General features: G+C 40.4%; 2 protein-coding genes across 15 annotated transcripts in view; both read right to left on the bottom strand.

Annotated features, from left to right (window-relative positions):
- The window catches only part of tacc2 (transforming, acidic coiled-coil containing protein 2), an 82,978-nt gene extending 81,374 nt beyond the window's left edge, over positions 1–1,604 (bottom strand). For 5 of the 11 annotated variants that reach the window (XM_021314692.2, XM_036128645.1, XM_021314696.2 and 2 more), the window contains exon 1: positions 1,299–1,603. In XM_021314692.2, coding sequence (XP_021170367.2) covers positions 1,299–1,409 — 111 coding nt within the window. In that variant the 5' untranslated portion in view covers positions 1,410–1,603. Of the gene's footprint in view, positions 1–1,298 lie in introns of all 11 variants that reach the window. The other 6 variants (XM_036128646.1, XM_036128651.1, XM_036128652.1 and 3 more) reach the window with 4 other exon arrangements.
- Positions 1,605–3,870: 2,266 nt separating this feature from the next.
- Positions 3,871–14,475, bottom strand: nsmce4a (NSE4 homolog A, SMC5-SMC6 complex component). 4 transcript variants are annotated; one of them, XM_036128658.1, is made up of 11 exons: positions 14,023–14,475; positions 11,908–12,168; positions 11,750–11,830; positions 10,199–10,329; positions 9,083–9,234; positions 8,721–8,820; positions 6,439–6,529; positions 5,595–5,689; positions 5,460–5,511; positions 5,279–5,364; positions 3,871–3,963 (listed from the first exon to the last, which is right to left on the bottom strand). In XM_036128658.1, exons 2-11 carry the CDS (start codon positions 12,110–12,112, stop codon positions 3,898–3,900), a joined length of 1,059 nt encoding a protein of 352 aa, XP_035984551.1. In that variant the 5' UTR covers positions 12,113–12,168; positions 14,023–14,475; the 3' UTR covers positions 3,871–3,897. The 4 variants fall into 4 exon arrangements, with proteins under 4 accessions (XP_035984551.1, XP_035984552.1, XP_035984553.1 ...); XM_036128659.1 differs by having other exon boundaries at positions 11,908–12,136; XM_036128660.1 differs by having other exon boundaries at positions 11,908–12,130.
- Positions 14,476–14,564: the final 89 nt, after the last annotated feature.

The raw sequence follows: 14,564 nt of genomic DNA, 5'->3' as shown, positions 1-14,564 counted from the left end.
ACAGTGATCAAAGTAACGTTGAATGAATAAGCTGCGTTCACTGCAAAAAAACAGAACTAAAAATAAGTAAAATGTTCTTAAAATGAGTGTATTTGTCCTTGAGTTGAGCAGGTAAATGAGATGATCTGCCAATGGAATAAGATTTTTGCACTTAAAATAGGAACAATTCATCTCCATCATCTTATTTCAAGTGCAGGATGTCTAATTGTCTTATTTTAGGGTTCAAAATGCTCGTTCCATTGGCAGATAATCTTATTTACCTGCTCAAATCAAGGATGAATACACTAACCTTAAGAACATTTTACTTATTTTTAGATCCGTTTTTGCAGTGTTTGACTCTCTTCAAATGTTTATGGCCCACTCTGTTTTCTTGCAGCAGCATGGTCCTGGGTTCATACCTTAGCCAGGGCTTTTCTGCATCGAGTTTCCATGTTTTTTTTCTCGTGCATGCATCGTGTCCTCCCAAACTCCTACAACACGCCTGTTGGGTTAATTAGTCTCTATAAATTACCTTTAGGTACAAGTGTGTGAGTGTAAGGTTGTTTGTCCTTAAGTTCCCTTGCGATGGACCAGTTTAGGATGTATCCTCCCCTCTTGCCCAGTGACACATCTTTGTTTTTTCCATTACTCACAACTTTTTCTGATGGTCTGTGACATAAAAATCCCAAACAAAAATGCATTGTTTAGTTGTAATGTGACAAAAAGTGGACAGACTGAAGGGTTGCGACCACGTCTGCAAGGCGCTGTGACAGGCTGCAGGCGTCGGCCACCGTACTCCTGCCACCTGTAGCCTTACTCACCTTGGCATCGTCGTCCGGGGTGTCGCTGCCTGATTTTTTAAGGCTTTTTTTTTAAGATTTTTCAGGGAGCTGGCCCAATCAGACACGAGCAACATCTTCAGACTGTGACGGCTGATAGTTGAAAGCCGAGCCGGTCCCTCTGTTATCTGCCGTCTTCAAAAGGCCACTTTGAGCAGCGCGCAGCAGACCAAGCAATCATCCCTATAAATAGCCTGATCAGCTGTTTCCCCACAATCCAGCCTCCATGCTTGTCATTTGTTTGCCTTCAAGTTGTCTCCTGTTATCAGGGGAGGGATCGCTTATTGGAGCTCACACTCCGCCTCCAGTTCTCCTCTACAACCAGCCTCATCTTTTTTACTTTTATCCTCACGCTCCACGCTCCCTCTGCAGATCACTGCCCTTGCTGCCTTCACCCCTCATCCGGCACAAGAACACACTTTACCGCTCCCTGATTCAAAAGCCTCCATTCAACACGGTGCCTTCCCCCCCCATGTTTACCTGTTTGTGTGAGATTCCGATGCAGCTCCCCATCCTGTATTGCATGTCGTCCTCTGGCGAAGTGACTCTGGCGCTACACGGCTGGCAGAGCACCTTTCTGCAGAACTGCATGGTTCACAGTCAGCCTCGGCATTGCCAGGGCAGATCACTGCAGAAGCTCGCTCGTGCCCGCCTCCGCGTCCGTCTGTGCGAGTGTGTGCATCACTGCCTGCGATGCCTGTGGTCTTCTTCCCGTGACATATATTCCCCAGTCGCTGTTACATAAAATCCCATCCAGTCAAGGGAACGCGGAAGAAGTGAGGAGGGTGGGTGAGGGGGGGGAACAGAGGGATGCTTTCTGCAGCCTCAGATCCAGCTGAGCTTTAAATCACAGCACGGGAGAGCGGAGTGAGGCTCTGCTCAGGAGGGAAGGAGATCTGAGCCGGTGGGGGGGGGGGGGGGGGAGAGAGGAAAGGATGGTAGGGAGCATAAAATGTGACTGTCTCTTTAAAAAAAACCAAGACAATGCAAGGATGCTGCTGCTGCTGCGAGAGCATCAGAGTGAGGATGTACCGGTGTGGTAAACTGGATAAAATATGGTTAAATGGTGCAGAAAACAAGAGCTAAATAATACAACTAAATAATGGCATTTTGTTTGACAGAGACATGAACAGTATTTCACATATTTTACCATTGTAGTTGATGTTGGGACTAAGCCATGAGAGGACTTATTTTCCTCGTCAGGGATTTCTTTTTCTGGGTATTATTTCAGCTCCCAAACAGTCCATAAGTTGCTCCGGTGTGTATTCATGATTCCCATTTCTGTGGTTACACCTCATAACAGATTAGCTAAAAAAAAAAAAAAAGGCAAAGACTCTGCATACATCTTTCCAGCCGTACAGGATCGAGACTGGAACAAGAAGTCCTTGAAAGGCGCAAAGCACACACTTATTAAATCGGGAAGAAAACTTTGATGTTAAGGACAAGCTCCAGAGAGCTCATCTTGTATAGTAGAATAAAATCACATGGAATAAAATAAATCCCACATCCAAAAAGGTTTCTAGACCATTCTTCCATTTTCTGCGCACCATTGCCAGAATAAAACATCCTCCTCCAAAGTGGTGCAGAGAAACATGTCCGTGCATTTTTATGTTGTTTAGTTTGAACAATATTAAGATGAGTGTTTGTTTTAAGAAGTGTTTGTTTTGGAAGATGTAATCATACTTTTCTTGTCAAAGTTGATAAAAAAAAAATGTAAAGGGTTCAAAGGCCATAATTGCAAAATGACGGATTATAATTACACAATAATAATAAAAGTGCTGTGTTCGGGGCAAATTGAATTTCTTCTGTATTGACCTGAATTAAACTGTAAAATGGGGGGGGGGGGGGTGATTATCCCCTGGAGTGATTTTGTGGCACACCAGCACAGGTGATGGTGCTGAAGACTTTTTAGTTTGATAAGGGAAAAATTCGTCTTTTACTGACCAAACTTCATTTATTTCATAGTAAACAGGAGCACATCTATCCAGCAAATATTACTCAAATGCACTTTGATGCACCAAAATCTATTTTAATGCGTTTATCAAAAATGGCTACATACATTAAAAGACTGACCCAAATATTCTTATTATTGATGAGAATAAATCTGATTAACCATAATTTAATAAGGAAAACTTAAGTTTTGGATCTACAAGGATTTACTCATCCCTTTACCCACAGAAAACCTAATTAAAATATTGTATATTATATTGTATATGTTATAATATGTTCATATTATATGGAGCAGGTAAAAAAAAAAAAAAAAAGTACTTCTGACTTGACAGTTTTGGCCCTCGTGATGAAAGCTTTGGACACCCCTGGTGTTTATCATTAGGAAGCCTGAAACACTGCCTCCTCTCTGCAGAGCCTCCATCCCTCCAGAGTTCACAGAAGAGCTGCTACCATCCTCAAAGGTTGTACCTCGCATAATATCAGATTGACAGTCTGATAATTTAACTTTTTTTTTACTTTTTAACTGCTCGTGCCCCCTATGTCTCATTGAAAAAAAAGTGCCGCCCCAGGCAGCTGCCCGGTTCGCCTGTGCCAAAAACCGCTACTCTGCTCATGGCTAAACCGATTGTTGCACAACAGTGTAAAGTGACGAATAATACAAAGAAGCTAAAGCTGAAGATAACGTGGACTTTAATGTTTTACTACAAAAAAAGCCAAAAAAAAAAAAAGCCAAAAAAAAAAAAAAAAAAAAAAGCTTTAAAAGCTTAAAACAAGTCTTCCAGATGTATTCAGTAAACACACTTTTTTTTTAAATGCCTTTAAACTAATCTGTGACAGAGTCGGTTTTACCAATGGCTTTATTAGAAATTGTTTCAGCCTGCCTTATTATTATATTATTAGAACTATAAAAACATCACATTTTACTTCTGCCAGCACAAATAACATTCGTGAAAACTTCAGCAATTTATTCTTTCAACAAAAAAAAATATAAAAAACAACTATTCAAAAACAGAATTAATCGGGGCAACAACAGTAAAAAACATGAAACCCCAACAAATGGGTTCGTTGCAGGTCTAGAAACAAAACCTGGTTTGTTTTTTTTAACTTGTGAGAGATGAAAGCGCCACCGTCACTCGTTCTGAGTCTCTGGAGGCTGAATTATCGCCTCTTTGATTTCAAAAACTTCTATTAGCTCCTGAAAAAGAACAAAAACAACAGAAAATACATTAATATTTCGCCGCCTTACACAAAGTATTCATACCACTTGAAATATTTTGATATTTTGTAATTTTACAACCTCATTATATTTCATTGAGATTTAATGTGACAGAGCCACCCAGGATGATGCACAATAAAGAATTCCACAAGATTTCCACATATAAGATTTTTTACATATACAGTAAAAATACTGTATATGTAAAAATATATAAAAATATAAAATCTTTAAGTGTGGCAAATGTGTGTTTTTAGTCCTCGTGAGGTAAAACTTACGAAAATTTCTCAGAGGAAACATTTGTCCATTTTTTCAAAGTCACCCAAGATCAGTCAGATTGGATAAAGCGTGTCTGCACAAATTTTAACGTCTCGCCACAGACGAGACTTGGTTTTGGGTTTAGGTTTGGACTAGACCATTCTGAACTTGTATGAAGTTTTTCGCAGCCTCTGACAGGTTTTCCTCCAGGAATGCGCTGGATTTCTCGGCCCCTACTGATGAAAAGCATCCGTGGCGTACGATGCCACCAGCAGGTGTCACTGTGAGGACAGTCTGTTCAGGGTGATCTGTAGGGGTAATTTTCTGGAGGCTAATCAATTCAGTTTTGTTCTCATCTGACCAGAGCATCTTCTTCTGTTTTCCTTATACGCTTTTTAAAAGCCCCTTTTTCAGCAATAGCTTTGCCCTCGTCACGCTTCCATTAAGGCAAGATTTGATGGGGGTGCACGACTAATAGTTGACGGGTTCCTCCACCTGAGCTGTGGATTTTGGCAGCTCCTCCCGAGTTACATTGGACTTCTGAATGCTTCTCTGCTTAACGCTTCAGCTCAGCCACATCCTTGTGGATCTTCAGCCGTGCCATTCGCTCTTCATTTTCAGATGGTGGATTAAATATGTGAAGCCTGACGGTTGGGATCTGGTTTTAAACTCCTCCCTGGGCTGTCTGCTGTGTTTGCCTCCAATAAACCTCGAGGCCTTCACAGAACAACTGGGTTTTTACATACAGGTGGGACTTCTTAATAATATAACTGGCCAAGACTATTTGTTTTACTGTAATTCATTTTTGGGTATGAGTGTAAAAATGGTTTTATACATTTTTATTTATTTATGAATAATCATGAATTCCTGTACTTCCACTTCATAGTTATTAGTACTTTGCGTACATCCTAGTAAAATATGTTAAGGTTTGTGGTTAGAATGAGACAAAATGTGCTAAAGGGGCTTAAATAACTGAATATTTTCTGGGATACTGAGTTTTCTCTGGAATAATTCAGCAGAGAAGTTAAATGCTGCTCACCCTCCATGTCTTCTGGCTGATAGAAACAAGGCACTGTTTGCGGCTGACTGAACTCCGAGCCTCCTCCTCTACCTCTTCAACTTGCTCTGAGACATTTAAAACAAAAAAAAGATAATGTACTTTAATATCAGGAGATTTTCTACAATCAGACCTCCTAGAAGAAATCCTTGCAGATACTCGCCTATATAAGGTAACTTGTCATCTTCATCCAAATATAGCCGTGCCAAACCATCCTGAAACAAAAAACAAGGTCATCCATGCCTGGGGTCAATAGAGGGCAAGGGAGGTAAAAAGATAAATAAAGCACCCGTCTTACCCTGATGAGAAAAGACGTGTGGAAAATGTTCTCCACTGTCCGGGAAAATGAGTTGGGGTCAATGACAAACTCATAATATGATATTGGTGTGGATGCTGCAATGCAAACAGACACACTGAGTAATTACTAATGTATTTTAATACACTGGGATGCACCATAAAAGTCAAACTACTACTGTGATGCAAAGATGTTTCCTTCCACTCAACTTCCCAGTAATAAACTTTACTTTTTTTTTTCTACATGAACAGCCAGCTTCTGTCTCTCTGTATACGTTTGTTTCCATGCCTTTTTGTGTTTATCTTTTAGACACGGCTGCACACTTTTTCAACTCACTTTATTTATTTCAGGCTGAACAGTGGCTCTGTGACCACTCCTACAGCGCTGAGAGAAAAAAACCTCAACAAAATAAATAAATAAAAACCCAAAACAACAACCTGACATCATCAAGATTACTGTAGTCTCTGGTTAATTCTCACTATGAGATCGTATTGGTCAATGTTGTAAATGTTGTACTGATCAACTTAAAAATGTTGCATGGCTGTTTGAAAGATAATGCAGATGGAGTTGTAGCCAAATCTGGAGTAAAGCGTCTCCTCTTTTGTAAAGATTAATATGTTCACAGTATCCCTGTGAAATAAATAAACTAAACTTTAATACGACAGACCAAAATGGAAAACTATCGAAACACTAACTGCAGTTTAACGGCCCATTTAGGACTTGTTGCCCCCGCGTGTGAAGACGTGTCTCATGTCAACCCCGTGATGGACCATTGGAGATGGATGAGGTTGACGAGGACTCTCTACACTCTCCCGGATAATTTCAGCAAAGATGATTTCCAACTTACGGTCCTCTTGGTAGTAACTCTTCAGATGTCCCAGGATTCGTTCAACCTCTTTCTCGGTCGCTTCTTCTTGAGATTCTTCCATTTTCTTTAGCTAAAACGCAACACAATCAGGTGTAAGCCTAAAATTACAACTTAACAGTAAAACACTTTAAGAAACTTAGGTTATGTGAGTTTAAATTTGTAAAAAGGTGGGAAAATAAAGTCACCAGAGTGCAAAACATAAGATACACTAAATTGCCCAAAGTATTCGCTCACCTGTCTTGACTCGCATATGAACTCAAGTCACATCAGTGTTTCCCCTACCATTCTACAAGGGGGGGGCGCCAGCCGCCTCAAAAAGGTCACGACATGTAGCAATTTATTAAACATCTGTACGTATTCACTGTTAATTTTATTACAATTATTAACCGTAATTCCTTATTAGCCTAAACAGTGGCAGATCGCATCTGAGCCATTTCTGTCTCCAGGCTCCCGCATATTTAGGTGGAGACAAATCCGTGGCCAGGTACACGTACAGCTCAATTTTATGAGCGTCACACTTTAAAGCGCTCGCCGGGCAGAAGTCTTCATATGTGACACAGAGCTGATACAGAGCAGCTCCAAGGCAGCTGCCACTCGCAAGAACCTGCGGCGTCACAGCCGCTCTCTGTGCCACACTGACAGGTGTGCGCCTGCTGGAGAAAAAAAATAAAATAAAAACGGCCCTAGGTGCTTGGCTAGATGTTTCTATTAATCAGAATATTATTCTAGAGAATAGCTTTTAGTTGATTTGGACATCAATCCTTGTTGAACATAAAGTGCAAAGTCCAACCAACAAACAAGTCTATGTATTAAACTGATTGACCTGTACTTAATGCTATGTATGATTATATAAACTCTAAAACAAGTAATAAAATTAGATTATCTCACTGCTGCAACTGTCTTTCTTTCCATGTGGAGGCAAACCCACTTTAAACATTTTATCAACACCTAATGGACGTGTCTAATTCCCTAATTGTTACATAGCCAAAAATTGCAGACGCTGCGATTTGGAAATTGCGTTTGTTTAAATCGCGATTATATTGAAAATGCGATTAATTGTTCAGCCCTATTGGCTAGTTAATCAAATATTCCAGGTCCATTCCTCTGCTTCGTCCCACTGTGGGAAATGTAGGAATTTGTCAGGAGAAATGTAAGCAACGGGTACGGTCAACTACAAAAGGGTAACGTCCGCGGAGAGACCAGGTGGTGAACAGTTTACGCACAGTACAACCAAGTGGGCGGCAGCCTTGAACGTTTCTCCTCTACTTTCATCTCAGTCACCTGCGAGCTCACAGTCCCGCCAGGAGAGGGAGCGCGACATTTTTTTTATCCGCCTTGGTCAACGTTTCTGCCTTTTACAAACGCACCCAACTCCCGAGGATGGCTGCCCTGAAGGCCGCTTCAGTTCACATTACACACAAGGCAAAAAAAACCTGACAAACATGTAATGAACAAGGGTTACTATTTTAGCATTCAGGAAGGTCACAGATAAAGATAATGAGGTAGTAAGGTGCTTATTGGATAATGATGACTGAGGCTTTGTTTACAGAAATGTGCATTTAGATATTTAGAGATGACAGTGTGCAGCAGGCGGTAACATTAAGGTGATTGTAACGTATGACGGGCTAGTAACAGTGGGGAGGGGGGGGGGATTTTAAAGCGTTGGACTGCAGTCTCCCATCAGGGGGCGATTACCCTCACAGCTCTGGGGAAGAAGCTGCTTCTAAGCTTATTTGTTTTGGCTTTGAGGCTTCTGAAGCATTTACCTGATGGGAGAGGGGAGAACAGCGCATTGCCTGGGTGGGTGGGATCAGAGGAGATGCGTCTTGGTCCTTCTTTGGACTCGTTCTGCATAAATTGAGTCTAGATCCTGCAGACGGCATCCCACAATCCCCTGCGCTGTTCTCACCACCCGTGCTAAGTCCTTCCTCTCCCATACCATACAGTTACGCTGAGACATAAAACACTCCCTAGGGTAGCTCTATAGCTTTACACAAACTGTCTGCATGCCTGGGGTTTGGTTTTATACACCCGTAGCTATGGAAGTGACTGGAACACCTGATCTTGATTATTTGATGGCTAAGTTAATACTTTTGGCAATAGAGTGTACATTGACAAAGAACAGACCGATTAAAGGACCTTTAAAGTACATAGAAGGTGGATAAACGTGTATACAGACGGAACTTTGTTAAGAAATAATCCTCATGCTGGTTCAGATGCATTCACTGACTGAAGGCATGACGGCGCAGCTTTTGAGCTACCTGAGTGGGCATTATCCTCTTGGCTTCCTTGCTGGGTGCTTTCTTTTGTCGTTCTAATCTCTGCTTCGGAGGAGGTGGCTCCGCGTAGAAGGATCCCATCCTGTTGAGGGTCAGACCCAGGATGATGCTGTGAGAGTCTTTATTCTGAGTGATAATATCTTCAAATTGTAGAGCAAAAACTACAACTAGAAGAACACATTAACAAGAATATTTTTTTCCAACATTTGTAACCCATGCTGTAGAAATATGAGGCAAATACAGAAAAGTGAATAAAAATAAAAAAAAACAGTGATTAAATGGGTTTGGCACAACCCAGAGCGTTTTTAAACTGCTGCTGGTAATTTAAGTTCTCTGGGACTCACATGTAGTGGAAAGAAGGAGCCGTCCTGAAACAACACTCGGCTCTCCTGGCCAGCCTGTGCCAGGCGTCTTTAGGGAGGTAGCCATCGCCGGCACCTCCGTTCGGCGGCTCATCATCCTCGTCTTCTAGTCGGTTCAGACCCATGAAGGACAACTGTTGGAGAAGAGGAGACGCTTCCTTGTGACCGACTCGTTTGTTTTCTCTACATTTGCATTAAAGAAATGAGTAGTTCAACCATCCACGGTAAATGCTTTGCACATTTCATTAACTCCTTCAGCAGGCTGGTTACCACTTTCAACATTTGCCATGGTTTTAAAACCACTAAATTTTCCATTTAAATAAGGAGTCAGAAAAGCTGCTGGAGTGACGAGATTTTTCTCAAGCTGCCAAAGGCACAGACATCCTCCTGCACACCGTCAGCCAGCTGCTCTAAAGGAGTTCACCACACTTTACCCTAACTAGCAAGAAAGAAACTTTGTAAAATGTTCTGGTTGTTAAAAAAACTAAAACGGTTAACGGTTATGGTGGTGACCGCCTCGTGCTCAATCTTCTTAGGGTAACATTGTTTCTAGACTACAGCTGGTCAGATATGATCAGCATGGGTGTTATTCTAATATTATAGTACTATAGCAATTTTTCTATTTTAAATAAAAGCAATTAGAAGGATCTTTATACCATGAAACCAGGAGAATCTTATGCCATCCCATGACTATCCTCAGGAAGTAGTCACATGTGCCCTTTGTCTGTTAGATCCATTTTTCTCTTACAGGAACAAAACACCAGCATTAAGCTGGTATTTCTCCGTTGTTTACTGTGGAATATTATTGCCTTTTTACTGAAGCAAATGAATAAAATGCACTCCAAATAACAACATAGGACACTATTTTATTAGGAAACCATAAAACTGTGATTGTGCTGCTAAATACTGGGGTGACTTCAGCTGCTATTGATCCATATGTTCACTCTCTTTCCTTCCATCGTTCCACACACGCCCCCCCAGTATTGTATGCAAGCATAAATACTGCATACAAGCCGCCGTTTGCAAATGTGGTATTGATCAATTTAATACGCTGGCTATGCATGGTACAGCAAGAAAAAAAAAAGAAAAAAGACTCACCAGATGTTCAGCAAACACAGTGGAATCAAAAGCGCTCCCCTCAGAAATCAGCTGGCTGGCTTTCTCTTTTCCCAGGTCTGTCGTCACAACAAGAAGGTGAGCATCGAGCACCGCTTCTCTCGCCTGTCGAACTGTCAGAGAACAAGAGTCGGATCAGACCATCTGGTGTGAAGGGCTCCGCGAGGACGGATGTACGCTGGGTAGACATGACATTTGGTGTAAACCCCAATATCAAAGACTGAGGGTCCTCACCAGGATGACGATTACGCCGTTGCGCTGGCGAGAACCCTGCAACCATCTAATCATTTTAAATACATTTTACAATTGCCAAAGCCTCCACTTGATACGGGGAGCCAACATAAAATGTTTGCCTGCAACTCGTCTTGCTTTATTTAAGATGCTGGCGATAAATTTCCCACATTGTTTTTAGACCAGGGGTCTTCAACCCTATTCCTCAGGATCCACCGTCCTGCATCTTTTAGCCGTTTGCCTGCCTCCACGCCCCTGACTTAAATAAATGGCTGATTAACAGGCCTCGATGGCTGCTGAGGATGTCATGCAATCATTTGATTCGGCTGTGGTGGAGTAGAGACGTCTAAAACATGCAGGACGGAGTTAAAGAACCCAGGTTTCGACAGCTAAATTGGAAATAATTCTTAATCTCGGCTTTTACCGTCATTTTTACTTTGAAAACAAATGCACAGTGAAGATCTTATTTTAAGGCGGAGTCATCTGAGTAAATGATGAAAATATCCTTCACAGCACTGCTCATAAAGGATTATCACAGGTCAATTAAAGGACATTTATTCCAACCACTAAAAAGGCAGAGAGCTAAGAGCTTAAAATTTCATGATAATATATTAAAATCTGCAGAAATTAGCCTCAGAAGTTCAGCATTGTAAACAAGATTTTTAGCTATATAACCAATGTTGGTTTCACTGAAAGGTCCTTAAACGCCTCTTCCCTTCAACATCCAGCTCCTTATGACGTCTCTCCCACATGACAATTCTTGCGATCGTCACTAGGGCTGGACAATGTAGGAAAAAAAAGCATATTGATAAAATAGGAATCATATTGATCCATCCATCCATTTTCTGACCCACTTAATCCCTCATGGGGTCGCTGGTGCCCATCTCCATCGACAATTATCAACAAATTCAAAACATACATTTTAATTGCAGCCCTGGGCATTTTATGCTGTTGCATAGTGACCTACAGATGAACACTGAATTCAAACTCAATCCTTTATTCAACTAACTTTTTACTAAAACTGCAATTATTTTGAAAATGAAAAGGGTTTGCGTGCTCTCTGAACTCTTTGAAGGAGACGGAGCATCCTGGGGCTGCGTTTGTGATTGGTTGGGAGGATGTAACATTAATTTACATGATAAGCTACAATGCAAAAGGAAGGAAAACTGCTCTACTGAACTTTTTGTTGACCCGTTTTTTTCCTATCGATCGATATATATTGTTATCGAATTATCGTCCAGCCCTAATAGCCACAAACTTGCGGCTCCTAATCCGAAACGCCGTGCGTTATCCCACGCTTACCATCTTGAAAAAGTTTGTCCGCCTCGTCCAAGACCTCTGTGAGCCTGTTGTTGGACGGACTCAGCATATCTTCTCTGTTTTCTGTAAAGGAAAGAAGGGGAGACACCGTGAGCCACAGTACTCTGTTAAACAGAGCTGCCTCTCGGTTAACAACCCACGTTGGACTGAGTTGATGAGGTCCCTGTATTTGCTCCGGATTTCTCTCCTGCGGCCCAGATCGTTGTCGTCGTACTCGTCCTGCAGACCGCCGGGGCTGGAGTTGCGGTCGTCTCCTTCGACGGGCTGCGGCTCGGCTCTCCTGCGGCCGGAGGAGCCATTCTGCAGGGGAGCCTCCTCGTCACCGCCTGCTGCGGCCTTTCTCATCTCTGCTCTGCAACGGGACTGGCCCTATGATGTGAAAGCAAAAGTCAACAGTAGGGCTGGACGATATAGAAAAGAAAAAAAAGGGGAAAAAAAGCATATCGATAAAATAGAAATCATATTGATCGATGTCGATCATTTTCAAGTTCAAAACCTACACTTAGATATATTAGATACAGAACACACACACTGAATTCAAACTCAACCCTTTATTTTAACAAGGGGTTTTTACTGACTCCTTTTTTTTCTATTATCTATTACATCTATCTATCGATCGATATACAGGACTGTCTCAGAAAATTAGAATATTGTGATGAAGTTCTTTATTTTCTGTAATGCAATTAAAAAACATGAAATGTCATACATTCTGGATTCATTACAAATCAACTGAAATATCGCAAGCCTTTTATTGTTTTAATATCACTGATTATGGCTTACAGCTTAAGAAACCCAAATATCCTATCTCAAAATATTAGAATATTGTGAAAAAGTATACTAGTAGGCTATTCAACTAATCACTTGAATCGTCTAATTAACTCGAAACACTGCAGGGTTTCCTGAGCCTTGAAAATCACTCAGCTTGGTTCAGTAAACTAAATCACAAGTATGGTAGTGGTTAAGAGACGACATAAGATTCTCACAGTAACTGGTGTACTGACCATGGCATTACTGTCCTTGATTGGCCTGCCAATTCCCCTGACCTGAACCCCATAGAGAATTTGTGGGGTATTGTGAAGAAGAAGCTGAAAGACACCAGAGCCAACAATGCAAATGAGCTAAAGGCTGCTATTGAAGCATCCTGGGCATCCATAACACCTCAGCAATGCCACAGGCTGATTGCCTCCATGCCACGCCGCATTGATGCAGTAATCTGTGCAAAAGGATTCCCAACCAAGTACTGAGTGCATTAATGGACATTTTCAAATGTTTGATTTTGTTTTGCTGTTATCATTTTTTTTTTTACTTGGTCTGAGGAAATATTCTAATATTTTGAGATAGGATTTTTGAGTTTTCTTTAGCTGTACACCATAATCAGCGATATTAAAACAATAAAAGGCTTGGGATATTTCAGTTGATTTGTAATGAATCCAGAATGTATGACATTTCATGTTTTTTAATTGCATTACAGAAAATAAAGAACTTCATCACAATATTCTAATTTTCTGAGACAGCCCTGTATATATACATATATACACACACACATCCCCTACTCCCCTAGGGGATGGGTTAAAAGCAGAGAACACATTTCGTTGCTTTGTACTTGTGGCAGTGCAATGACAATAGAGTTGAATTCTATTCTATATCTATCATATATATCTATATATATCTATCTATATCTATATCTATCTATATATATATATATATCTATATATATCTATCTATATATATATATATCTATATATATATATCTATATATATATCTATATATATATATATCTATATATATCTATATATATATATATATATATCTATATATATCTATATATATATATATATCTATATATATATCTATATATATCTATATATATATCTATATATATCTATATATATCTATATATATATCTATATATATATCTATATATATATATCTATATATATATCTATATATATCTATCTATATATATATCTATATATATATATCTATATATATATCTATATATATATATATATATATATATATATATATATATATATATATATATATATATATATATATATATATATATATATATATATCGTTGTTGAATTCGATATCTAACCTTAGTCAACAGGGTGAGTTTTAGGTAGAACATCTATGGCTTTCCCTCAACGAGTATGGAGTTAGTTTTCATCTTGCCTTAAACGTTCAGCGTTAACCTGGAAATACAGCATTAAATAATTAAGGGAAACCATGATAGACGAAGTTATTTTACCTGTGAGGACGTCAGGCCAGCCGCTAACACCCCCTCTGGTTGGCGCTAAACGTAAGCTAGCGCTAGCTGCCGGTTAACCGTCGGCTTCTGGAGCGCAGTCCGAGGGCAGGCTTCATGGGTCGGTGTCCGGCATGATTTGTTGACGTATTGCCCCTGGTTCAACACGCTTGGATCAACAGCACGGAAGCTACACAGCTAGAGAACTCCTCCAGGGACCACGAGCATCAGCTGAGTTGGAGCAAAGACTCTTAAAAAAGCTTTAAAAGATGCGGGGCGCCCCGACTACCGGTTTAAAATGCGGACTTAGACTCCAACGGTGCTGCGACAGAAACGGGGTGCAAAAAATATAAAATAAATTAAAAAAAATAAAATAAAACAAGCAAAGCACTCAAACTGAGTCAATCGTAAACGTCTCACAACCGTTTTAAAACAGAGGCAACAACTTTTCTCAGCGTGCTTCCACCGGAAGCTGACGTCACATGGAACTTGTCAAAATAAAACCAAAGAAAAGCAGCAACCCTGGCCACAATTTCTACCTTATT

This window comes from Fundulus heteroclitus, unplaced genomic scaffold, assembly GCF_011125445.2.
Source record: "Fundulus heteroclitus isolate FHET01 unplaced genomic scaffold, MU-UCD_Fhet_4.1 scaffold_106, whole genome shotgun sequence".
NCBI classification, from domain to species: domain Eukaryota; kingdom Metazoa; phylum Chordata; class Actinopteri; order Cyprinodontiformes; family Fundulidae; genus Fundulus; species Fundulus heteroclitus.
The sequence above is the reverse complement of the archived record's forward strand: the minus strand, read 5'-3'. Positions and strand labels throughout refer to the sequence as shown.